The following is a 25,340-nucleotide window of genomic DNA, read 5'->3' on the forward strand; positions in this document are numbered from 1 at the left end:
GCATTTTCTATGGAGTTTAGAAAAGGGAAATGACTCTCTGCATTTTGCTAATTGAAATGTGCTCCATTGGTCTCCTATCCTGAGTGAATGAAAGGATATTTCCTAGAGAGGTGGACAGAATGACCGACTTGAGCTTGGATCTACATGGAAACAATTTCTGCTGGTTTCTGTCGTTTTCCAAGTTACATATTTTCCAAAGCTCTGCATCCTTCTGCTTCACCAAAGGCTGTTCTGCAACATTTTCAGGATACCCCATGAGCAGTTTTATCTGAGTGCTGGGACTGACAGGTTTTTTTCTGTTCCTGTTGTGGTCCATCCATAAAAACACAAATTCTGAGCCAGGTTACTCCTCCCTGAGTGTGGAAAGGAGCAGCTCCACTCTGATCCAGCACTCCTGCAAATTCCTGCTCCTCCTTGTGGCTGCACTCAGAAACTCAGGGCTTTCCTCACACGGGGCCTTATTTCAGCAGCTGAACTCACTCAGAAATACCGATTATTGTCCCTTTTGGGCACTCTGCCCTATTAAGTTACAACAAAATGCATTTTGGTGACATCAGAACCGATTTGACAGCGAGGGGTGGCTCTGTAAAGGCACTGCTGAACGTTGACCTCCGTGGTCAAAAAAATCAGCAGAGCTAAAAGGATTTATCTTCTTGCCTCTGAGGTTTGCACACTCATCAGGTGATTTTAAATAACAGCACTTTAAGTGACAATGTGCCAAGGGCTGACTTTGGGGTGGCGTCAGGCGCCTTGGCACGGCGCTCCTCAGAACGTGGATCTCTCTGTTCTGCAACAATTTGTTCAGATCAAAGCCTGGATTTGTCATGCACCAAAGTTTATTTCCTATAAAAACACGGGAGGTTTTCCACAGGGCAGCTGAACTCCTGCTAGAAAAAAATAAATTGGTGGGAAATGAGTACCTAAAGGCAAATCCCACTGAAGTTAAATTTGATCCCAATCATCTCCTACAAAGACTTTGGCAAATGCAACTCTCCTAAGTCAACAGGCAATTTAAAGTGTGTGGAGAACAAGCTGCAGAGGCTCTACAAATATCCCAACCCTTTTGCTATCAGCAGTCAGCATAAACAACGTTACCTGAATAGGTTCACAGAGAGAATAAGAAAGGCTGGTTTTGTAACGTTTTCTTTATTAAACTCAGCTTTCATTGCTGTTCTGAGTTGCCAAAAATGTTTTCCAGGAAGACTGACAAACAAAAACAGTTCATAAATATATATTTTTTTTTCAAATGCCATAGGTATAAACAAATAAAAGCTCTGGTTTGCTACTTTGGGAGGCCCTGTGTAACCAGCATTTTCAACTGGCCAAATAGCAGCATGTGTGTTTATCAGTGAAGAACTTCCACTTGTTTTTAAATTATCAAATCCAGTGTTTTAAAAATTATTGCTCATTATCAGACAAAACCCCAAGATAAAAAGGATGTTTATTATACCATCCCTGCTGGTAGTGAGGATTTTTATATTGCCAGTACATGCAGCTTTGTGGTGCATTTTTTTAGGCAATTAAGACCAAAACTTTTCAAAATAGATTGAGATGCTGGGCAACCAATGTTCCAGGAGCCAAATTCTCAGCAGCTCTGAAGTTGGCACCTTCCTGAACTCTACCTTCTTTTAAGATGTCAAGCTGAGGACCCCTGCCAAAAGCATCCCTCGAGCACTAATGGCTGGGGAAGGATCACCCAGCTGTGACACTGCTCCAAGGCTTTGCTGCCTGGAATTAAATCCTGTCCTGGCAAGGCTCCTGCCTCTTTCCCAAATCCCTTGGGACCTGCCTGGAGGGCTGGGGTGAGGAAGAGGACCAGTGCCCAGAGTCATGGAGCTGTAGATGACGGAGATGTTTTTCCTCTCTCTCTGCTCCTCCTGGCTGGCAGGCTCAAGGGAGGGGACAGCGGCAGGTACTGGTGGAAGGTGGAAAGGTGGATTTCCTCACAGCCCTTGGAACAGAGGCACCTGAACCTTTGCAGCTCCTGGCAGCAATGCCTTGCAGGGCAGATCCTCCCCGTGCCTACTGCGTGCATTATTGGCCAGTGGTGTCCTACCGGGGCTACTTCAGGGCAGCTGTGGCTCCCTGGTGCCCGGGAGCCCCTCGGGGCCAGCGTCCCCCTTTCCGTGCGCTCCGCTGGGCACGGCTCGCTGCCCTCCCTGCCCCGCTGCGGCCGCCCTGCCGCTCCTCCGCAGGGAAACAAGGCTGCTCCTCTCCTCTCCTCTCCTCTCCTCTCCTCTCCGCGCTGTGCCGGGCACGGAGCCTGTCCCGGAGCGCCGGCCGTGTCACCCCGGCAGGGATCATCCTCAGGGCACCGCGGCCGGGCCGCTCTGCGGGGCCCGCGGGGCCTCGTCCCCGCCCGGCCGCTTGGGATACACCGCGCTGGCCATCCTGAAGAACTCGTCCGCGGCGTCCAGGGCGATGAGCCGGTCCTGCCGAACAACGGGGATTATGGTCACGCTGGGATGGATGCTCCACATCCCTCCACAGCCTCTCATTAGGTCTCATCTCTTCCCACCTCAGAGCGTCCAGCTGCAGGGAACTCGCAGAGGGGTGTGGAATTCCTGGTGCTGCAACACCTTCTGAGGAAACTAAATAAGCAAGCTCCAAGTGCAGCATCTGAAGGGATTACCCAGGATGCCACCGTGTATCTGAGCATCTGGCTCACCTGCTCTCTTCCCCTCTTGTGAGCTCCCTGCAGAGCTGGGTGGGACGGGGAAGGTGTGCTCAGAGTACTCACCACCACAAAGAGGTAGCGCTCAGAAAGCTCCCAGCTGGTAGGGAAGATGTTGGTCTCTTCTGAGAGCTTTAACAAGATGTCCCGGGCCTTGCTCATGTTCTGAGAGTCGCTGATGATGCTGAGTTTGGTCACTGACAAGAGGGAATCTGCTTCCTTCTGGAAACCTGGGAAAGAGATGTTATAGAAACAAGTCAAACGTGAGAGTAGGGTCACCCCTGAGCCCTTCAGGCTCTTGGAAGGTTCCTTATTCCCCCTCCACCCTGGGCAGCTGCATCCCTACTTCCTAAAATAAACCAGCACTCCCTCAGGCAGGCTGTGGGACAGGTGTAAACTTGCTGGTGGGCAAAATAAATCACAAAAGTAGTCACAGTGAGTTTGTTGCTGGTTTTCCTGAGAAAAGGTGTGTGAACATGCACAACCCTGGGTGCTGTTTCAGCTCTTCCATGTTCCTGATGCTACCAGAGCTTTCAGGTAACAGGGATAAAACCTCTGGCAGTGATGAACACCAGGTTAATTGTTCCTGTAGCAGTCAGTATCGATTGCAGGAAGGGTATCAAGAGAAGGAAAGGTGAAGGAGAGTGAATGCAGCAAGGGTCTTTAAATGCAATGGCTACCATCAACTCTGTGTTCAGCTCCAGGGGCTGGTGGTGATGCATCTCCCATGAAAACAGTTATGGGGTAAGAGTGGTGGGCTTATGATTAAAGCAGAGGCCCAGATAGCAGAAGATTGCAGGTTTCACATCTGGTTTCTCATTTAGCTTCACAAAGTCCAAATGATCCCCGGCTTTGAGCTTCCCCAGCCTTTGCAAAACATCTCTCGAGCCAGCGTGGATGTCAGAGGGATGTGGGAGAGCCTTTGTCAGCCTGCAGTGAGAGGTGGAAGGATGCCAAGTGATCCCTCCCAAGCTCAGCCTGCACAGCCTGTGTGAGCACCTGGGAGGAGATGAGGGTTGACACCTGGTTATGGATTTATGATGTTCCTCCCACTAAAATGCCAGAATAGCAGGTAGGGCAGGAGTGGCTGAGATACCCATCTCTGGCTCCCATTGAGGGTATCCTAGAATAGATTCACTCATCCTCCTCTCATCAGCCACCAACTCCTCCAGAGCATGATGGAAGTCACGCAGCTGATGTGCTGGCACATCTCGAGTGTCACATGCTGTGTGCCAGGCAATTGGGAAAACCCCGTCACACCCACCAGCACCACTTGGAAACAGCAGCAGGAGGATTTCTGTGGAGCAATTCCACTTGGTGAAAGAATATTTCAAATCCACTTGGGAGCAAACAGGGTGAGTGGCTTAGCTCTGATCAGCTGCCACTGGCTAAGAAAACGAAATAGGTGTATCTGTGTTCCCATCTGAAGGAATATTCATTCCTTCCTGCTTATCTTGTTCAGAAAAACCCAGGGTGAACTCCCACTTCAAGGTCTCCACAAGGAAGCTTGAAATGGATGGCTGTGCCTGTTATTATGGGCTTGGAAGCTGATTGTGGCTCATGGGCTTTTGATGAGCCCGCAGACACGGTGCCCCTGTCCCCTCCCCGCCCTGCCCGAGCCCTGGGGAGCCTCAGGTATCATGTGGGACACCTGAGGGCATCGCTCAGCAACCTCCTTTTACTTCCCTCCTCTTCCAGTTTGATTTTGTGGAGCTGTTCCCATCCTCAGCCACGGTGGGATCTCACATTCAGTACCACTGGAATTACATCCCTTTGGCCTCCAGCTTACCTAAATCCTCCAAAATGTGTTTCCACCTGCTCCTCACTTCTTTCCGGGTCTGCCGCAAAGTATAAATGTCATAGTTGAGCTTCTGCCACTCCTGCGAAGCAAAGGCATGAGAGACACTCAGTCAATGGAATCTGCTGCTTTTCAAGGAATTTCAGCTGTGAGGAAGGAGCCAGAGGTGCAGAGTCAGTGTAGGCACTGAGCTGTGAGGTGGTGAGTGTGAAGGTCAATGACCAGGCTGCTTTTGCCCCTAGAAGAAATTACATTGACCAACACAGAATATTTAGCTTGACACTTGGCTCAGCTTTTCTGTGTCTTCTCTGTTCAAAACAGCTTCCAGTTTCCCTGAAATGACAGAATTTAGCTCAGGTGTTGCTGACAACTGCTCCTCAGTCAGACATGGAGCCCTGTTTGGCACAGACTGGAGCAGGCAGGTGTTCAAAAGTACTAGAAAACAAGAAAAAGAGACTTTTTTTAAAGATCAGGGTACTCTTTTTTAAAAGACATGCCCAGAGGTGCACATGGATGGATGAGGGCTGGAGTTATCTCAATGATAACCTTTAGTGGCTGCCAGTTGCTGCATTTAATGCCTCACTTTTCATTCATTCACATTTCAGCCCAGCTGAAATCCTTGCACTGGACCTCCGGCCCTAGAGCTGGATAATGGGACACTGGGCAAGAGGAGAGGGTTTGGGGTTATTTACTGAAGTCACATTTAAACACAACCTCACAAGTTTCATGCTGGGCTTGGCCATGCTGGGTTAATGGCTGGACTCAATGATATTAGATGATTTTTCCAGCCTAAAAGATTCCATGATTCCATAATCAATCCATGATTCCTGTGGAAATGCATATGTTCTGCATGAAAACCAGGAGAACTTTTCCCAGCTCTTCCTAGCTGATTTAATCAATGCACACACTGCATTTTTAGAAGCAGCCCAACAGCAGGGTCACAACATCACCTGATAACTTCCTTCCAGTAAAAACCATAATTAATCTCATTTCTCAGCAAGGGATTACCTACACGGGCTCCTGAAGAATAAAAAGGTATTGACCTGTGCTGTCACCCTGAGATTTTCCTACAGGTCATGCTGGGTTCAGAGCAGAAAAATAACACCCACAAAGGTCGGCTGTGTGTTAGAAATCCCACTGTTTTCTGCTACTTGGTCAAAGAGCTGACTCAATTCCATAAAGATTTGAAGATTCCTCAGTGTTTTTCCCCTGAATGTGGCTGACATGCCACAGCTGCAGGGATTTAAAGCCAAGCCTGTTTTCCTGCTGATCAGCACTGGCTGCAGGAAGCCCTGGGAGATTACACTTTGGAAAAAGCAGCCACTGGGGTTAAGACAGTGGTGACTTCAGGTCAGGAGAGTAGAGAAACCAGCTCTGCCACAGCTGCTCGCTCCCAGGAAACAAAATCCCCTTCCAGAGGCACATTTCCCTCTCTCCTGAAGTGGCACTTGAGAACAGCTTTGCTGCTCGCACAGGAGAGCCTGGCTGCCAGCACAAGGCACCAGGACAGCCCTTCACCAGGGAAAAGAGGTGGGCAAAACTCTCCTCTCCCATGACACCAGCTCAGAGCTGGGAATTGAGCTCCTCTAGGAGGAAAATAAAAGAGGGGGAGCTCATTGTGTTAAAGCTTTGTGGGAAGTTTATTGAAAACTTGAGAGTTTTCAGAAAGAGGCTGAAAAAACTGCGTGATGCCTTGGTCCCCACTGGCAGGGGCTCCTTGGAAACGTCTTGGCCGTCTTGTGACCCCCTGGCACAGGCAGAAAGGAGAGGGAGCCAGTCTGGGCAGGCTGGTGGAGAATAGCTGCACGTCTCTGCCCTCCCATGGAGATAAACAAGGCCTTTAGCACAGACCATCCATCCAGACAGCCACTGTGATCCCAGGCGTGCTTCACACTGTGGAATCAGGGAGCTGGAGCACTGGGAAAGATGCTCCTCTCCACAAAATGTGGCCTCCTGGCACTCAGCAACAGCTTTGAGGGCCATGGGGATTTACCCCGTGGTACGAGCCAGACTCCTCGCTAAGCACGGCCAGCAGTGCTTAACATGCAGAGAAGCTGCTCCTGATTTTCTCTGGATTAACAGCAGTGTGTTTTCTCTTGTCTATTTTTGCTTTAAGGGAATCTAGGTTATGGCTTTCTTGTACATCACAGTGTCTGAGTTGTGTTATGGAAGTGAATATGGTGAATATTCAGTCCCAGGGGAGCTCTGACAGTGTCCTGTTGATGGAGAATTTGGGGAGCTTTGTGCAGAGGAATGATTTTGGTGCACAAAACGATGCCTAACTGTGGTCCCTGGGTGGGACCTCTTGTTCTGGTGGGATTTCTTTTGCATGAGCATGGAGCTGAATGTATTTACATTTCTGCAGAAAGCTGGGAGGAGGATGCTTCTTATCAGGATGCCATTGGGCTGAGCTCTCAAAGGGACTTGTGCCCTGGTCTCCATCAGTCTCAGAAACCACTGGATTTTCCCAGGCAATTCTTTGCAGCAGAGACATCTGAAGTGCCATGGGCTGTCCTCTGTGTGCCTTTAATGAGGGAATAAACTCAAGAGCATCTTTCCACACCCAAAATTATTCTAAAAAGCATCTCCCTTGAGCTACACAGCAGAAGAAGAGCAAAGCTTGCCCTGCCCATGCACAGGCAAGGGCAACATCAGAGGCTTTGGGGAGGGAGTTTCCATCACACATCCCTCGAGTGAGTCACCAGGGAGCGTTTGGAGGGGCCAGGAGGCATCACGGGGCTGCTCAGCCCCCAGGCAGGCACAGGCTCCACACCAAACCCCTTTCCCTCAGCTTTCTTGGGAAGCTGGGTGGAACTCCTGGGGCAGGGAGGAGGATTCTCACACACAGGGAGACTGAAACACCAAATGTGTGGTGTTTCTGGGACATCCCAGCCATGCACTCAAAAGCAATCCTTTAAGAAATAGACTCCTTTTGCCAAAATCTGAGTTAACCACAGGAAACAAAAGCACGTTGTAGTTCCCAGAGCTGGTTTTTGCAGCCAGTTTTGCCCTTTAAACCTACAGAGCAGGGCACAGTGGATACCAGAGAAAACCCTGAGTGTGTGAGTCAAGAATATCCCAAGAGCAGCAGGGAAACCCCGCTGCCTCCCTTCTCTAAATGCTCAGCCCTTCAAATATTTACCTGGAAAACCTCCCCAGACTCTCTAGTGTGAAACACTAAATCTCCAAATGCCAAATGACATGGAATAAGCCAGGCTGGTACATAACTCAGAGCTCTGGGAAAAAAATGTGCCAAGAGAACAGGCAACACTGTCCAGCTTCTCACCCCTGATCATATGAAAGTTTCCTAATTACTAGGGAGCTTTCTTCATGGTGCCAGAACAATCCTCTACCAAATCCATTGCCTTTATTCACTTAAAAGCAATTGAGGTCACCATTCTGTTCAAGAGTTATTTTAGAAATGAGATCAAAACAGAGTTAACAGGGAAAGACTGCAAAATATCAGTCCAGGCAGGTACCAGGGATGCTCCTGAACAAATATAAACTACAGACTGACGTCTCAGAATAAGCTTAAACTGGATTCAATTTAAGAGAAGCATGCAGACATTAAGAGGGTTGGGTCTGGGTTCCACAGCCCTGGACAAATCCCATCACCCCTCTATGCCCCAGTATCAGCTGGTCACAATTCTGACCTCCTCTGAAACCTGTTTAGAAAAGAATAATCCTGTAGGAGAGCAGGAGGAGAAAGAAAAATAGGCCTTGCCAGCTCATTAATGGGCTTTTCAGGGGGATCATGCCAGCATTGCTCTGCTAGCCAGGCCCCTGGCAGGGATGCAGGCTGAGGAATTGCCTTTGCTATGGGGTTTATGATCCCACCTTTCCCTAGGGAGAAAGCCAAGAGAAGAGAGAAACTCTGCATTTACAGCAAGCGGTGAGAACAGGGGGTTTTCCTCAGCCACCATGCAAAATTCCACCTTTAGTTTCTGTTCCCAGCGCTGTGGCACAGCTGCCCTAGCCCTGGCTCCTTCTCTGAAGCTCCTTCTCTGAAGCCAGGATTGGTGCACACTCCCTGCCCACAGCTGGGGAACTCCACACACCCCAGCAGAGGCTGTGGAGAAACCAGGGCCACCCCAGGGTGGACCTCGTGGAGGGGACTCTGTGCAGCCCACACTCATTAGCCCAGCAACAACCCCAGTGCAGCCCTTGCTCTCATTTCACCACCAGATCTTGGATTTATTTTACCCTACAACAGGCTCAACGATGCTGCAGAGCCAGAGTAGGGAAAAGAAATCCTCACATTTTTCCCATGTTTAAAACATGATCCCAGCCTTCAAAAGCTGTTGATGACATTTCTGATCTTCAAAGGCTGCATCTGCTTGACCAGCCCCTCGAGCCAGCCCCTCAGCAATGGCTTTCCTGGTTTTCTCTGTGCAAGCCAAGGACACACTGAGTTTGGGCTGGAGCTGCCATATTTCCCAGAGCAGAGCTGCCAGCAGGGACAGGAGGAAGACACAGCTCCACATGGATCAGGTGTGGGTCCTGCCCCATGGTGGGGGCAAAGAACTGACCCCAAGGGAGAGCACCAGCACTGCCAAGATGGTGCCATACAGAAAAGAACACATGATGGAGAGCAACCTGTTCCTTGGGATCCTTCCAAAGGCCTGTGCTGGGAAATCCCTGGGATACAGCTGGGGAAATGGCAAAGCACACAGTGAGTGCACTGCACACCAGAATTTCTTTGTTAAATGAAGGAATAGAAATGCAGGAAGTTCCCCTTTCAGTCAATTTTAACCACAGGAAGATAAGGACCTACAGTTTTGAAACATTTGTGCACCACAAAAGGAAACTGCTCCTCCATCCTCTGTCCTGCAGTATCCACAGGCTCACCCTGGGGATTTTGGGAGCAGAGCAGCCCCCAAAGCAGATGATAGCTTTTGCAGCCTGCTGTTGTTCTGCAATTGGACTTTTTTCCTCTCTCTCTCTGAGCTGAAGTCTCATTAGGAGGGGAAGGCACTGCAGTCTGGCCTAGTTTTCAAATGCTTGCTGGAGTAAGGAGAGATTTTGGCACCAGGGGCCAAGCTCAGGAATGTTGGCTTTGCTGTCCAAGCCCCTCCCTGTCCTGCCACCCAGCAAGAGCTGCAGCTGGAAACTGCAGCAGCCTGCTGGGCCTCCCTGGTGTGCCTCAGTTTCCCAGCTGTAAGAGGGGCCAGCAGAGCCGCTGCCAACCCTGGGCTGCAAGGGGCATGGGACCACACTCAAAGCAAGTGTAAAGTGCATTGGCTTTCCTCAAAACTTTCCTTACTGCTGATGTGCTCCTCAGGCTGTTCATTGATTGCACTGCATGGAAAAGCAGAGTATGTGATCCTACCTTTGCTATTGAGAGGAAGCCCCGTGAGTTTTGGGCTTTTCTTTTTCTGGCAGGCACAGGGACTGCTCAGGCCTGCCAAAAACCCTACAGGTACACTCAGGGCAGGAGAAAGGGCAGGACTTAGGACAGACAGGAACACTGGGTTTAGGACATTCAGGGGCAGGAGCACTTTCCTGCTCAGCCAGAACTGAACAAGGGTGACACACAACATTCCTGTGAACCAGTGCAGCCCCCTAAATGGAGCTGTCCTTGTCTCCTTCAGCCCCTTTGGGATGGATGGATGGATGGATGGATGGATGGATGGATGGATGGATGGATGGATGATGGATGGATGGATGATGGATGGATGGATGGATGATGGATGATGGATGGATGGATGGATGGATGGATGGATGGATGATGGATGGATGATGGATGGATGGATGGATGGATGATGGATGGATGGATGATGGATGGATGGATGGATGATGGATGGATGGATGATGGATGATGGATGGATGGATGGATGGATGATGGATGGATGGATGATGGATGGATGATGGATGGATGGATGGATGGATGATGGATGGATGATGGATGGATGGATGGATGGAGCTCCCTGGCTTCTCTCAGACAAGCAACTCAAGGCAGAGGGAGCAGCAGTGGGGAGGGAAGAGATCTCCAGGGAGCTGTAAAGGTCACATGCCACCATGAAAATGTTGTTACAAAACCATCCATTGTAAACACCATGATTGAATCAAACTGACCAAAAAACAGCCCCATTAAATGGGGATTCTGGCCAGCTGTATACAAGGATTCCATTACCTCTTTTAGCAAATCACAACTTGGAATTTTGGTTTCTCTGAAGTTTAAAGCTCCTTGCAAAGCTATCACAGGAGAAACAGTTACACTCCTGCAGACTCCTGGATGAAGCAGGACCATGCTGAAGTTAAACACCAAGCCTCCAGGCTCTCCTGCAAACATTCTGGAGTCATGAAAGCAATCAGAGAGGGAAAAAATGTGTCACTGTTTGCTACAGCCTGCTCCTAATCAGGGCACTGCAATCTCCTTTGCGCTGAAGTGCCTTAGCAAAGGAAATCAGGGCTGCAAAACAGCCTTTATGTAACAGCCATGATTTTTCCCTTCCCACTAAGAGCCGTGCCAGTTCCCTGCTTCCCAATAATTGCCGTGCATCCCACTGGAGAAGGATTTAACTTGACACATCCCCGGAGTGGCAGCAGAGCTCTGGGTGCACGAGAGTCAGCCTGGCATGGAAAGGACAAACTGAGGAAATATCCAACCAAAAGAGCAGCCTGGGAAGGCAGGAAATGGGGCTGGGCCCCAGGGCTCCCAGCACACGTTTGTGGGTTGTGGTGGTTGCAGGGCATTGTTCCCAAGCATGTTCCAGCTGCCATGAATGCCTGGGAAACCTCCCTGCAATCTGCCTGCTTCCTGATAGCTGAGAAACAAATGCTTCCTATCCACTGTAAAGCATCTTCCTCATGTTCTTCCTGTTCCCTGTCACTTTCTTATCCTTTCTGTCTCTTCTATTTCTCCTCTCAGTTTCCTTCCCTGAGATGTCCTTTTGTCCCTGGTCTCCATCTCAAGCCTACCTTGTGTCTTTTCCCACATCCCTTCATGTAGGAAGCCCATTACTGACCTCCTGACTTCCTTGGTTTTTCAGTGTCAGCTGCTGTGTTCCCTCACTCCTCTATGGAAAGCACATAACCTTTGGTTTGGGCTGACCAAAGATGTACAGAAATAGGGATTTCTGAAGGGGATGGGCAGTGAGGAGAGAAAAGAAAAGGGGAGGGCACTGAAAGTATCCAAGCCAAGGAGAACATGAGGGATTCTCACAACAGAGGGAGATGAACCCAAGGGAACCATGGAGGTGACAAACACACCTCAGGGCAGCTCCTGGATATAGCTGGAGATACCCCCAAGCTTCCCAGGGATGAGAGGGCCACAGAGACATCAACACCAGATGCAGGATAAAATCTGGAGGGTGATGGAATAGGTGGGAGGACCTGGTGCCTACATGAGCCACACAGGGGGACTTTGGGGTCTCCAGAGCAGCTTAATTGAAGGAAAAGCTGCTGGTGTCAGTCCAGAGGAGCCCACCAAGTGGATCAGAGGGATGGAGCAGCTCTGCTATGAGGAAAGGCTGAGAGAACTGGGATTGTTCAGCCTGGAGAAGATTTCAGGGTGACCTAATTGCAGCCTTCCAGTACCTGAAGGGAATCCTATTGGAAATACAGGGAAAAACAATTTGCAAGAGCCTGGAGCAACAGGACATGGGGGAATGGCTTCAAACTGACAGAAAGTAGGTTTAGACAGGAGATTAGGAAAAACATTCTCCCTGAGAGGGTGCTGAGGCCCTGGCACAGGTTGTCCAGAGAAGCTCTGGCTGCACCCATCCCTGCAAGTGTCCAAGGCCAGGTTAGGTGGGGCTTGGAGGAAGCTGGGACAGTGGAAGGTGTTCCTGCACATGGAAAGGAGTGGGACTGGATGAGCTTTAAGATCCCTTCCATCCCAAAGCGTTCTGTGATTCCCCACACGCTGCCAAAACCCGTGGGGTTGTGAAGGCCCCGAGCCCCGGCGCGTGGCGGGGCCGAGCGCTGCCTCACCTCCGAGTCTTTGTCCAGCTGGTTCCTGACCACGATCATGTTGTAGAGCACGCGGTCATCATCAGCCTCGGTGTGGGTCACGTCGTGGGGAGTGCTCCACAGGTTCTGCTCCTCATCCCGTGCCAGGGTGGCTCCAAAGGACGCGTAGGGGTTGTTGTTACTGCAGAGAGAGAGAGGGGCAGGCAGTGTCAGCCCCTGCTGCCCTCCCAGTGCCCACTGCTGCTGCCAGAGGGGAGCAGGGGGGGAATGGGGAGACACAGGTTTTTTTCCTTCCATTCTGACGTGGTTCAAACCTAACCATGAGATTCCCACAGGTGCCCCCACCCAGCAGCTCCTGCCTCAGAGCTGCAGTGATGCGCTGAGCTGTGCAACAGCAGACAAGGCATGGAAAGGATATTCAGCCTCATCTTATTTTGGCAATGGAAATGTCCTCAGCATTCTAATGAACTCCAGGCTTTATTTGCTTAGCAAAGCTGAGCATCATCTTCTGGGAAGGCTGTCCCCATGGAGGTGAGGAGCTTTTCTTTACACTGGGGCAGTTCTGTGTTCTATGGCTTTATCTTGCTGTTGGGATGTACAATCTTTTAACAAGGACACCTCTGCCAAGAGAACTTTCAGCATTTCCATCAAGTGTCTAATCAAGATGTCCAGCCACTTGAGCAGAACAATACAAGTGGAGAACTATTTTTGGCCTTACCACCCTCTGGCAATCCCTGCTCACTTCTTGTCAGAACAACCCACTGTTTGTTTGCTACCCAAACCCCATTCCTTTCCCAAGGAACCCATCCAGAGAAACTTCAGGTAACAACGTGGGTGCCATGGCACCAAGCCATAAAAAGATTCTAAGGGGAGCTCCAGCACATAGATGAAATAGAAAAAACTAATTCCCATCAGCATGAAGGGAATTAGCAGGAAGGTTAATTAGACTTTCAACAAACCAAAAACCTGAGCAACAGGTAATAAGGGGAAAGATAATCTCTTATAATCTCTCATTAAAGACAAGCAAACAAAGGTAACTTGGAGGGTGTGGAGGGGCACAACCATTTTTCCATCGTGGAACAGACAGAGAAAGAGCACTCAGGAGCCAGCTGTGCCATCAGCAGGAGCTCACTCCCACCCTGCCTTCCACAGCTTCCTCCCACTCAGACATTTACCAGTATGCTTAACATTATTTAAAACGCCGGTATTTAGCAATAACACTGCCACACCTGAGCTTTTCTGGGCCACTCCCTCCCTCTCAGCTCCCAGGGTACTTCCCAGCACAGTCCCATTTCCAAATCACAGCATGGAGCATCCTGGAAGGCAAGTGGCAGTGCCCAGGAGTCAGCAAATCCATCCCAGCTCTGCCAACAGCTCCTCCAAACAACACCTCAAAGGAAGAAATGGGAGGGAGAAAAGAAGAATGTGAACAGCAGTGGCTTTGCAGGTTAAGGAATTTCTGTGGGACCAGAAGGGACAGGGAGCATTTCACACTGTGGATTTTATCCAGAAAATGGTGAGCACCAGTGTTTCATTAATTGATTTCTGCTCCGGGGGCTTTCAGTTCACAATAAGTTTTGGCATTTGGAGGCCAAATATTTAGTTTATTTTCATCCTGAGTGCACCATCCGAGCCAGACCCCACCTTCACACATCAAGAGACAACCAAGCAGCCTGGATGCTTTGCAACACCAGCTCCCAAACCTAAAATTCAGCTTAAAGAGCTGAAATGTCAAGCAATTCATTCACTTTAAACAGCACTGCAGTAAAAATAAAAATACAGCCAGCAAGCTATTGCAAGATCCCCACTATGAAATAAGACCCCCAAGAAGGGGCAAGCATTAATTAGGCTGTTAGGGACAGCGATTAGGCTGTTAGATTAATTATGCTGGCACACGTGTATAAGAGCAGGTGTCTTTCGAATTCCTAGAATTTATAGAGCCTTTCCTTCTTAGGGCCAGCATTAATTGGATCGCCAGCGTGTTACTAAAGCGAGGTGCCAGGTGAGGGCCAGCCACCGTGGCCACGGGGCAGCAGAAAGGAGCCTCCCCGCACGTGTGTGCTCGGCTCCCGGGAGGTTAATACCAATTTCCTGGGCTGGAGGTTCCATGCTTGGGATAAGCCGGTTATTATTTAGGTAACTGCTTTACCAGCGAGAAATCAGGACGTTTGAAGCCGTGTGTCGCCAGCTCTGCTGTTGGCTGACACCGCTGCAGGATGCGCCGGGAGCATCGCACCCTCCTCCCTGCTCCAGCCCGGGGCTGGGACACCCTCTGCGGGTGCCATCGGGGAAGGAGGGACAGCCGCCGAAAAACACGGATGTTTTTCCTCAAAACAAACCCTCTTTACGTGCTGGAACAGCTCTTCTCCACGGAACACGGAGAATCTGTTCATACAACAGCCCCAGGCTCACGCTGTGTGCACAAAGCAGATGCGAGCGACAGCAGGAGGGCAGGATCTGCTCCCCAGAGATCAGCACACGCAGCTCTCGCTTCAAGCCGGCTGTGCAGCCTCATCTCCTCCCCGGCATCCCTGAATGGAGCCAGGCTGCAGAGCCGGCGGGGTTCACCTGGAAAAGGGAAGGCTCCAGGAAAACCTTAGAGCCCCTTCCAGTGCCTAAAGGGGAGAGTGACTTTTTACAGCGGCAGGCAGTGATAGGACAAGGGGAAACGGTCTTAAACTCAACGAGAGGGGATTTAGATTACATGTGAGGAAGAAATTCTCCCCTGTGAGGGCGCTGAGGCCCTGGCACAGGTAGCCCAGAGAAGCTGTGGCTGTCTCTGGATCCCTGGAATTGTCCCAGGCCAGGTTGGATGGGGCTTGGGGCAACCTGGGAGAGTGGAAGGTGTCCCTGCCCAGGACAAGGGGTGGAACTGGCTGAGCTTTACTGCCCCTTCCATCCCAGTCCATCCTGGGATTCTGTGACCCCAGCCTGCGAACAGAGCTCTCCACAACCCAGAGCTGCCGGCAGCGGGACCCGACTCCCTGCTTAGGAATGCAGGGACCCCCTTTTATCTCAGTGCCTCAGCTCCTCTGCTGAAATGGCACCGCGGGGAGACAAAGCGCAGTGGCCGGGGAGCACGGAGGGGACACCGCGGGCAGGGCTCCTGCGGCCACCGCGCCGCCTGTCACAAGGAGCCCGGCCCCTGTGGCAGCCCAGCCGGGCGGAAAGAGAGCGGGAAGCGGCTCCATCCCGCCCGGGGAAGATCCCTCCGGAGGGGATGGATGCTCAGCTCCAGCGGCGGAGCGGGGCAGGGGACAGCGGGGAAGGGAAGAGCTGGTGGCCGGGCTGGCTCTCACCTGAGCAGAGGCTCCTTCTCGGCCACCGCCGCCTCCCCGCCGCAGCAGCCGCAGCAGCCGAGCGATCGCAGCCAGGCCCGCAGCCCCATCGGCGCCGCCGGAGAGCCGGGCACGGCGGGCCGGACCGGCCCCGGGGCCGCCCCCTGCCCCCGCCCCAGCGGGGCCGGGCTGGGCTCCGCACCGCCCCCGCAGCCCTGCCCTGCCCCGCCCTGCCCAGCCCTGGGGCTGCTGTGTCCTTCCGCATCTTCCTCCTGCATCCTTCCAAACCCCGCTGTACCCTTTTGTCCTCTGCAGCATCTTTCCCTGCCCTTTTGCGTCCTTACGCGCCCTCCTCCATCCCCCTGCATCCTCCTGCACATCCTGCATCCTCACGCATCCTTCCACACCCTCCTGCACCCTCCTCAATGCCACATTGCATTTGCAGCTTGCAGCCCTCGTGTCCCCACTGGAACAGAGCATCACTGGCCATCACAGCATGGCCAGAACCCCAAATCCCCTTTTTCCAACCCTCTCTGCACCACTACACTTCCAGGCCTGTACCCACTTGGCTTTTGGGACACAAGGCTGTGATCCTGGGAGCTGCAAAGGGAAATGGGCAGGGGGGGATGGACTCGGCTGTCTCCTGGTGCAGGAGCTTTTGAGGAAAAAGAGAAGAGCATAAAATATTGCTGCCTTCTCCTCTTTTTCTCCCTCTTGTCAGGAAAATTACTCCACAAACACCAGAGGTTTTTGTCCAAATAGGAGACAGAGGAGTCCTGTTACTGTCTTTGAATAAAGGGAAAGGCCATGGGCCATTCCCCTGGGGTCTCTCAAATTTTTAGGGGACGCAGCCTCCTTTTTATCCTAATTTCCCTCTCCCTTTCCCCATTGGCTGAGGCATTTGAGAGGTGCAGACTCCATGAATACCTAAGACACCCTTCTCATGTATATCCCCCACCCCAGTTTTCTTTTTGTGTCTCTCTCTTTTTTCTCTAAATCCAGAGATTTAGCACAGTCTTGAGTGAGTCTCGTTTAATCGCCACAAATTTGTTTGCATTTCTGAGCAGCCCATCAGGCATCAGCCACACCCAGAGCAATTGCTCTGAGCCTGGTTTGGCCATGCACATCCCCAAGACTTATTTAATTTTAGTACAGAAACTTCCTGACGGTGCTGGATTTTTTGCTTATGCCAGCAGATATGACTGTATCAGCTACAACCTCCTTGTGCCCAGTGTGAGAGTGCAAGGACAGGTGAAATAAGACCATCTTGAGCTCACATTTCTCTCCCTCTTTATTCCAGAACTGTTAATTCATCAGCAGTGGGTCTGGCCCCTGGGTGGGGAATGGCAGATCTCAGGTTGCTCAGCCACAGATTCCCAGGTGACTTCTAAATTTCATTTAATTCACTGGCTCCACAACCAGATTTCCCATATTTGTGGATAGCTCCCTTCCCTTTGTTATAAGTGCATATTATATACTGGCTTTTCACAATTATTAAAATGAATGTTATATGTATAAGGTTAGAAAATTTTGTTGTATTAATATAGTTTCTTCTATTTCTGTTATTGATGAAACTTAGAAATAGTGGTATAATACATATATATGTTAGGCTATAATGTGATATTAAAGCAAAAACTACTTTTGTTTATATAACCCAGAGACTGAAAACACAGTCAGAGACCCCCCCCTGCATTCTTAGATTATCTTGTCCTCCAAGCCCTCCAAGAGAAGAATTTATTGCATCCGTTATCAGAGGATATAAAACCCAGTGGCACCAAGAAGATTGATCTATTGGCAAGGGGGCAAGCTAAAAACCAAACAAAGGAACATCAAAAAACTTAATAAGAATGTATGAATATGTATAAAAATTTATGAATATGTAGTAGGGTTCTGTTTTTAAGGGACAATCCTTTGTTAGTAAGGTGTGCTCTCTTGGCTGAATGCAGAGACACCCGGCTGTATTTGTATATTTTACTTTATTTTTATCTCTTAATTGTCTTTCTATTAAACTTTTAAATTCTATATAAAAAAATATGAACCTCATTTTTCACACCTTCAAGGAACTTTATCCGTACCCCACTAGTTTTAAGACAAGTTTTAAGAGAACTATGTTCTTCATTAATTTAAAGTCTGAGCCCTCTAGCTTTAAAAAGATCCTTGAAGAAATACCAACTATTTTCCAATCCCTGTATTCCTCATTGTGATAATAAATCTTTTTTTTCCATCAGAGAACAAATAAACAGGGAGAGTGTCTCGAGAGCCAAAGCCTTATTGGGATCTTAACATCAAATCAAGTTTTCCACAGGTAGGAGACATATCACTGACTTCTTCAGGGGATCCTGGGGAAGGGGAGGTGGACCACAGCCCACCCAACCCTGTGGGTGTCCTCCCTCTTGTGTGGTCCAGAAAAAAGCTTCTGAATCAATTAAAGTTGAAATGAAATTTAAAACAATTAAATTTGTAAATTAAATGCAGCAGGGTAATAGTAGCATTTGCCTCCTCTTCCTTTAGCTCCAAGCAGATAAACCTGTTGGTAAAAAATACCAATGGTCACAGGAGGACTGACAGGAGTATCCTTTGGCCTTTTTGTCCCTTAAAATAGATTGATTCATTTTTATAGTTTTAATAAGCTTCAGAGTGAGATGCAGTCCCAATGAAGGTCTATTAATCCAGGAGCCTGCTATATAATTAAAATCCACAGAGTCTGAAGGCTTGGGGAACAAGCTGGGAAGACCCCAGGGCACTTTGGCATTCTTTAAAGCCTTAGGGTTCAATAAGTGGGCAGGCAGGGATAATGGACAGTGTTTGATTCTCTGTGCCTGGTGTTTAAACCCACATTTGGCCCAAGGCTCAGCAACCCAAATCTTGAGGAGACCAATTTATTTCTGAGTGGGCCATCAGAGAGTAGCTGTCCCTTGGGCAGCACAGTGGATGTGGAGGAGGGAGTCAAAGGCAGCAGAATCCAGTGTGCCAAAGGTTGGGAGAGCTTAGGAAAGGCCTGGTGCTGTTTGCAGCCTATGCCTGGCTGGAGTTTTGTTTCCCTGCAGGTGTTTGGTGTCAGCTGTAGTTAAACATCACCTGCACATCGCTCACGAGAGCAGCACAGACACTGCAGAGTTCAGAACAGAGCAGGTCACTCAGAGCTGGGACATCACCCCTTCCTGTGTGCAGTGGTGCTCTCAGCAAAATCCAGGCAAAATGGGCGTGTCCAAACACCCAGGAGCCAGGTTGTGAAAACACAGGGGCCTTTGGCGATTGTGTGGTGTTTTCTCTTGATGCAGGTACCACCCCTGCACGATTAAATAGCCGGTGGCCCAAATAAAATATTTGTGACACAAGCCCAGGAGCTCCAGCCCGTGCTTTGATTTAGAAAACTGCTTCAATCCAGCCTCCGTCTTCACTCCTTGAGTAAGTTCACTGATTTCTCTAAAAATTAGGAGCGGCTTAAAGGTTCTGCTAATTAGCATGGACCCATGACTGCTGTGCAAAGTACAAACCGAAGGGACCGTGCTTCCAGCAAACTACAGCTCCGTTGGCCTCAGCTGCACGGAATTAACATTACTCTCTGAGGAAGGCGTAAAATCCTGCCCCAAATCAGGGCAGACTAATTCTGAAATACCAACATTCTAAGCTCTTAAAGTGCTGGTGTTGAGGGCTCTTGCTGCATTTTCTCTTTCTGCTGGACACCTGGAGGGGACTTCAGCGCACACAGAGCTCTGTAGGTATGGCTTTGGCTGCCTGCAGCATTTGAATCCTGTTCTGCTACCTTGCAGCATCCTCTGGGCTCTGCATCTGCTTCCAGAGATGTGGAGGCTGCTTGAGCATCCCCAGGATCTGCGGTCATTTCGAAAGCTCTAACTATGTAAATACAGAGCTGTGTAAAGGCCAGAGCTCGGCTCTGCGGCTCCGGAATCTCGGTGGGATTGAGCATCCAGAAGCTGCTTCCCGGATTTCACCTCCCGATACCGCCCCGGCTGGCAGGGGGAGCAAGCCGGGCTGCGCTGCCGGGGCGGGCGGGCGGTACCGGGGGCGGTGCCGGCCATCCCTCGCCTTCCCCCGCCTTTCCCTTCCTCCCAATCCCGCAGCTCCGGACTGGGAGGTGCTGGGAGCTGCTGGTGCGGGGGCTGCTGGCGGTAAGGAGCGGGAGGGCTGCGGGGAGAAGGCTCCTCTGAGCGCATGGAAAGCAGCGGGATGATCTCTTTAGGAAGCGCCGCTGCTCCATGCTGCGAGCTCCAGCCCTGAGCTGGTTGAGCATCTCTTCCTGCGTGAAGGCAGAGTAACCCTCGATCTCCCGGTGTGTTTGTGTATCGCTCGATAAACTCGCTGCGGGCACACGAGCAGTCCTTCCCCGGGAAAGGGGGCACGGAACCCTCCTAGCAGTGCCTGGGGTCGGTACCGAGCCCCGGGCAGCACAAACAGGATACGGCCGGGAGCCTTCCGGGGCGGGACGGGGGCGGAGTGCGGAGCTCCGTGCCCGGGGAGCTTCCCTGGCTCTCAGGCTGAGCTGCCCATGGACCCCGCTCCCCTCCACGTTCAGTGGGATGAGAAACTTTGAGTGGCTCCTGGCCGGGAAGGGCCAGAAATAGCAGATGGTTCGGAAAGCGCAAGGTGGAGTTGTGACTGTGTTGCCAATACTAGAAAATGGATTACCTTTTTTAAAAAAAGGCAAAAAAAATTCCAACTAACAAAACACTCGTGATTTACTGGTAGTTTTTCCTGCTTCACTGCTCAGTGAATTATTTGAGGAAACAGTCGGGTGAGTGGGGGAAGCAAAGGAGTTAAACACTCTTTATGGGCTGTGTAAAAACCTGGAAAGCTTTTCCTGTTGGTTTGCTCCTGTGATTAGCTCAGGGCTGTGGGAGGGATTCCTGGAGAGCAGGTCCACGCTCCCTTGTTGGAGCCTCAGGGGCAAAGTCCTCCCCTTGGTCCCGCTGGGAGCTGGAGGCTTCAGTGCCTGCGGTCCCGGGCTAAGGAGGCGGCAGGACTTTGGTCCCGTGTGACATCCCCGGCTTGCTGTCTCCTCTCAGGTGCCAGATCAGCCAGGCATGGCCACCCAAATGTTCGAGGGCAAAGGGCATGCGGCCGTCTACCAGAAATACAGGTTTGCACCTGGCAAAGAGCTGCAGCAGACCATCCTCTCCTACCTGCAGGAAAAGGTGAGCGGGGTACGGCCAGGCTGGAAGAAAAATCCAAGGAGTATTTATTTAATCGTGGGTGGCAGTGTTTACCTTGCTGGGAGTGTCACCTTGCTCGGTGCCTCGGGGAAAGATAAAGCAGCTGGGCTCAAGGCCACATGGGGGCACAGAAGAGACTTTCTACAGGTTCTGCCATGCCAAGGTTGTTCCTGAGTGGGTGCTGGGGGGAGGAATGGGGTAAAAGCACAGGAATTGGGTGGCTTCCCACTGAGACAATATCCACTCCTCCCTGCAGAAGGCAATCCCTGCGGAGCTGGCGGTGGATGTTGGCTGTGGGTCTGGCCAAGGCACCCATTTCCTTGGGGAGCACTTCAAGAAGGTGGTGGGGACGGACATAAGCGAAGCGCAGATCCAGGAGGCCAAGGACACCCCCTGCATGCCCAACATCTCCTACCTGTGAGTGTCAGGACAGCACGCCCAGCCAGAGGCAGAATTCAGGTCCTCACGTGGAGGTGGTGGTTTGTGAGTATGACTCTTTGAAGAGCCAGCTGGCACCAAAGATTCCATTTGATGGAATTCCTGGTGTGAACAAGCATTGTCCTAGACTTCCAGAAGCTGTCTGGTCTTGCATCCCAAACCATCAAAAAATACCCGCTGACTTAGTGTCCTGCTCTGTAATTCCCACATCACACATGGCTTTTTCCCTTTCCACTTGCAGGGTGTGCCCTGCAGAGGAGCTGCCGTTCCAGGACGCCTCCGTGGACGTCCTGACGTCGTTCACGGCCGCGCACTGGTTTGACATCGAGAGGTTTGTGAGGGAGGCTGAGCGGGTGCTGAAGCCGGGCGGCTGCGTGGCCATCAGCACCTACTCTGCAGACATGAGCCTGCGCTACGGAGACTGCTCCGAAAAACTCACCACACTCTTCAGGGAGGTGAGCTGGTAAAACCTCAGGGTGGGGTGGGAAATGTGTGGCACTTGGATTCAGAGAGGAAGGAATGGGATTGAGGAATCCTAATACAGAATGGGGCAAAGGGATGGGTAAATGTAGGGCTACAGGCTGAGGCAGGATTTAGAGACTTCCACTCAAGGCTGGCTGGATCATGAGGAGACATGAGGACTGATAGGACAGGCTCTGGTGGGGGTGAGAAGGGTGCCAGGGCAGATCTGGGAGTTGGTATTGTCCAGGAGATTTTTCCTCTTGCCCTGATCACAGTGAAAAGAAGGGGAAGTATAAACTGTTGGGAAGAAGTTCTCTTTTTAGGACTCTTTCTGGACTAATTGGATAAAAGAAGACTCTCCACTATGAGTAAGAGCTGTGTAGGGAGGACAGGAGCCTTATTTCTATAATAGGATCCTTGAATTCTTGTCATTAAGCAAGATTTTGGTGTACAACAAGTCTTTTAAAAAAAAAGGACATATATGAATGTATCAGATGCAGGCCCAAACCTGAGTTAAGTGGCATCTGAGAACTTCAAGGTTTTGTGTTTAATACACTGTCTTTACAGTGCTGGGACAAGATATTAAAATACTCACATAATAGAATAAAGTATGTCTTGGAGGACTACAAAACGATCTTTGAGGCCTTGCCATTCCCAGACAAGAAGAGGTGAGCAGAACCACCTTTGATGGTGTCAGATATTTTATCCACCAGGGTCAACCTGTTGTCTGTGCTCCCCTGCCTCTGAGATTTAACTTGCCAATGCTCCTTTCTTGCCCGTGTCTCTTGTAGGGTCACTGATATCTATGACCTAATTCCCATGACTGTTGAAGGTGTGGTTGGTTACATGGAGTCTGCCTCTCCATATCAAACCTTCAAGAAGGATGACCCCAAAGGTGCAGTATCCCTCCTCCAAGAGACTGAAAAGAGGTGAGAAAACAAGCAGCATGTGGAGGACCTGTCCTATGCAGTGCATGCAGAGGGGGGAGGTTGTGCAGACCCCTTCAAAGCTGCAAGTGAGTGTTCAGGGGTGGATATTTGTCAGGGGTTAAACAGCAGATCCTTAAATTTTAAGCCTATGTAGCAGTAGGATGTGCTTGCACTCATGTATCCATGAAACCTCTGACATGAGACTATCCTGAGTTTCTTTACCTTGTTTTTAATTGGCAAAAGGCATGAAAAATATTGGTGGTTGCATCTTCACCCAACAAGGTGAACTTTCAGCCCCAACAAGGGCCTGCTGGGAAGGGGTGCCTGCTTGTTTACTCCCTGACCAGAGTGACCCTTGTGCAGCAGCTGGAAGCATTTGCCATCCCTGTGCTGTGGGTGGAAGAGATCTGTCTAAGGTGAGAGCCTTCCTCTGCTTGTCCTTCCAGGATGCTGGAGACAATGGGAGTTTCCTCTCGTGAGACCCCGGTGGAGTTCTGGGTGAGGCACGTCTGTGTGCTGGGGTGCAAGGGACGCTGAGAGAGCAAACCCTTCTCCTGATCTGGTTTTACAGTGGATGGAGAAGGTGGGTTGTCTCCTAAAACCCTGCTTGTAACCGCTCTTGCTCCTTGGGAATACTGGTGCTGATTTTGCTGATTGAAATTTTGGTCTCCTATGGAAAGCAGATGGGGTTTTATGCCCTTCAGGTTCCTCTCCACCTTGGTCCTGAAGTCTGCCCAGTGCTGCTCACTCGGCACTGGAAGTGTTCCATTGTGGACTGCTGGTTTAATGTGGGGAAGAGAAACACAGGAACAGCTGAGAAACTCACTGCCTTTCTTGCACAATAAATAATAATTAAAAATCAAGCTGAGAAAATGCTTCCTGTGACTCCTGTTTTTCAAAGAGGCTGTGGAGCACCCACTGGCATGGGAATAACTGCTACGCTGACATTGAGTGTCCCGATGCCCTCAGTGCCCCTCTGCTCCGTGGGGAAGGTGGCTTTTGGGCAGGAGGGGCCATTGACCTGTTTCTCTGCCCTGCCTAAGTGAGGAGCTGTGCACTGTCTTTGAAGGCTGCCCTGGAAAGGGGCTGTTCTCACCCACAATGTGCCCCCATCCCTGGTGCCTTGCTGGCTCATGCAGGTATCAACCCCTTCCCTGCCCCAGGAGTGCCTTGGCCCTAGTGAGGCCCCTCAGAACAGCTCAGGAGCCTTTATGGGATCACTGCTGAAGGAGAGAGCAGGTTTGTGCCCCTATCACCCACCCACGCTACAAAGGGAAGATTAGAGGCTGCATTTTTTGGGAGGAGCAAGGGGAGACATGAGGGCTCAAATCTGGGCATACCCTGGTACAGGTCACATCCTGTTTGCCTTCTGGATATTTCAAAGTCCAGATCCACCCTCTGCAGGAATCTTTCCCTTTCCTGTAATTCCTGTCCTTGGCAAGAAAGCTTCCCTGGCACCATGGGAAAAGCTGTGCCCTCACTCTGTTCTACATCAGTGCATTATTAAGAAGGGTGAAGTGCCACCTCTGCTCCTGTCCCCAGAGAATGCACCTGCAGGGGGCTGTGAGGGGCTGGAGGTACTTCTGCTGAGGTCCTGGGCTCTCAGGGTCCTGAGTGAGCTCCCCAGTGAGCTCCCCTCAGCTTGCCCAGGGTGGGGAACAAAGGCTTTGCCTCTACTTGGTCCCTCAGGAGGGTAATGGGGTCTCGAGAGAACAGCCATGGATGGTCTCTGTGTCCATGGCCAGGTGCTGGAGCAGCAATACTGGATCAGGCCCTGCTCTCACTGCCTGAGGGGCTGCTCCAGGTGCAGGTTGGGTTTGGGCCAGCAGCAGCTCTCAGGCCTCCCTTGCTGGGTGAGCATAAAGGTGTCTCTCCTGCCTGGGATGGCACTGGGTGGCACCACTGCTGTGATGCTGATGGCCTGTCTGGCTGCCTGGGCCGGGGAAGCCCCAGATCTGCTGGCAGGGCTTGTCCCTGGGAGACATTCCAGGGCAGGGAGGGGTCCCCCAGGAGATGGGACATCCCTACCTGTCCCTGCAGTGGTGGGAAAAAGGCTCTGGAGAAAAAGTGTTTGGGGTTTTTTCTTCACTTTAAATTTAAAACAAGTTTAAGTCTGGTGGCTAATTACGTCTGTAATTTGATTTAAAAAGCCTTTCCCTCCCTGCACTGGCATCGTGCAGTGGGTGCCTGGCCACGACAGCAGGGATTGCATCACCGCTGTGCATGGCAGTGCAGCAGAGCAGCACCAGTCACTGCAGTGGCTGCTGCAGCTCACTCATGGTGAGAGGGGAAGGGTTCTGGGGGATGGAGGGGGCTGGGGCCACTTTGGTGGCACTGACACCCTGAGCTGGCAGGGATCAGTCCAGTCATGGCTGATGAGCAGAGCCCGCCTGATGCCCCCTGTCCTGGCACCATTGGGCTCCCACATCTCACCCAGGGGTTTATTTTTAAATAAACTTTAACCCTGGGTTTTTCTGGGGCACGCTTTCTGTTCTTTGTACCTTCTTTACCCAGACTAGTCGGTTTAACAGGACTCACTTCCTCCCAGACTGGGAGTCAGGGGCCCGCTGGGGTCAGGAGCCACCTGGGCTCATCATACCCACTCTAATGCCACGGTTTGTGGCAAACAGCTTTCCCACGCTCGTGCCACGCAGGAACCCATGAGTCACCATG

The 25,340-nt window shown here is 50.9% G+C and overlaps 2 protein-coding genes across 8 annotated transcripts; one reads left to right on the top strand and one right to left on the bottom strand.

Moving 5' to 3' along the window:
- Nucleotides 1–2,239: 2,239 nt before the first annotated feature.
- Nucleotides 2,240–15,828, bottom strand: MREG (melanoregulin). Its single transcript, XM_058839881.1, has 5 exons — nucleotides 15,686–15,828; nucleotides 12,408–12,567; nucleotides 4,464–4,554; nucleotides 2,741–2,904; nucleotides 2,240–2,432 (listed from the first exon to the last, which is right to left on the bottom strand). The coding sequence occupies exons 1-5, from the start codon at nucleotides 15,772–15,774 to the stop codon at nucleotides 2,307–2,309; spliced, it is 630 nt and encodes a 209-aa protein (XP_058695864.1). The 5' UTR covers nucleotides 15,775–15,828; the 3' UTR covers nucleotides 2,240–2,306.
- A 3,358-nt stretch (nucleotides 15,829–19,186) lies between these two features.
- LOC131579633 (putative methyltransferase DDB_G0268948) lies at nucleotides 19,187–23,540 on the top strand. Of its 7 annotated transcripts, none has more exons than XM_058839880.1 (8): nucleotides 20,096–20,420; nucleotides 20,692–20,820; nucleotides 21,095–21,255; nucleotides 21,518–21,731; nucleotides 22,306–22,406; nucleotides 22,530–22,667; nucleotides 23,114–23,250; nucleotides 23,351–23,540. In XM_058839880.1, the coding sequence occupies exons 2-7, from the start codon at nucleotides 20,710–20,712 to the stop codon at nucleotides 23,202–23,204; spliced, it is 816 nt and encodes a 271-aa protein (XP_058695863.1). In that variant the 5' UTR covers nucleotides 20,096–20,420; nucleotides 20,692–20,709; the 3' UTR covers nucleotides 23,205–23,250; nucleotides 23,351–23,540. The 7 variants fall into 7 exon arrangements, with proteins under 7 accessions (XP_058695860.1, XP_058695859.1, XP_058695861.1 ...); XM_058839879.1 differs by having other exon boundaries at nucleotides 20,097–20,420; nucleotides 23,372–23,540; XM_058839877.1 differs by lacking the exon at nucleotides 20,096–20,420 and adding an exon at nucleotides 19,187–19,386 and having other exon boundaries at nucleotides 23,114–23,540.
- Nucleotides 23,541–25,340: the final 1,800 nt, after the last annotated feature.

Source organism: Poecile atricapillus, chromosome 5, assembly GCF_030490865.1.
Source record: "Poecile atricapillus isolate bPoeAtr1 chromosome 5, bPoeAtr1.hap1, whole genome shotgun sequence".
NCBI classification, from domain to species: domain Eukaryota; kingdom Metazoa; phylum Chordata; class Aves; order Passeriformes; family Paridae; genus Poecile; species Poecile atricapillus.

What these genes read in the sequence shown, in the direction of transcription:
- LOC131579633 (XM_058839877.1), top strand. Translation starts at nt 20,710, where the DNA reads ATGGCCACCCAAATGTTCGAGGGCAAAGGGCATGCGGCCGTCTACCAG. An exon ending in TCACCACACTCTTCAGGGAG is followed by an intron (nt 21,732 to 22,305) that starts GTGAGCTGGTAA and finishes CTGTCTTTACAG; the next exon opens with TGCTGGGACAAGATATTAAA. An exon ending in CTCCAAGAGACTGAAAAGAG is followed by an intron (nt 22,668 to 23,113) that starts GTGAGAAAACAA and finishes TTGTCCTTCCAG; the next exon opens with GATGCTGGAGACAATGGGAG.
- MREG (XM_058839881.1), bottom strand. Translation starts at nt 15,774, where the DNA reads ATGGGGCTGCGGGCCTGGCTGCGATCGCTCGGCTGCTGCGGCTGCTGC. An exon ending in GAGAAGGAGCCTCTGCTCAG is followed by an intron (nt 12,568 to 15,685) that starts GTGAGAGCCAGC and finishes CTCTCTCTGCAG; the next exon opens with TAACAACAACCCCTACGCGT. An exon ending in AGCTGGACAAAGACTCGGAG is followed by an intron (nt 4,555 to 12,407) that starts GTGAGGCAGCGC and finishes TTTGCTTCGCAG; the next exon opens with GAGTGGCAGAAGCTCAACTA.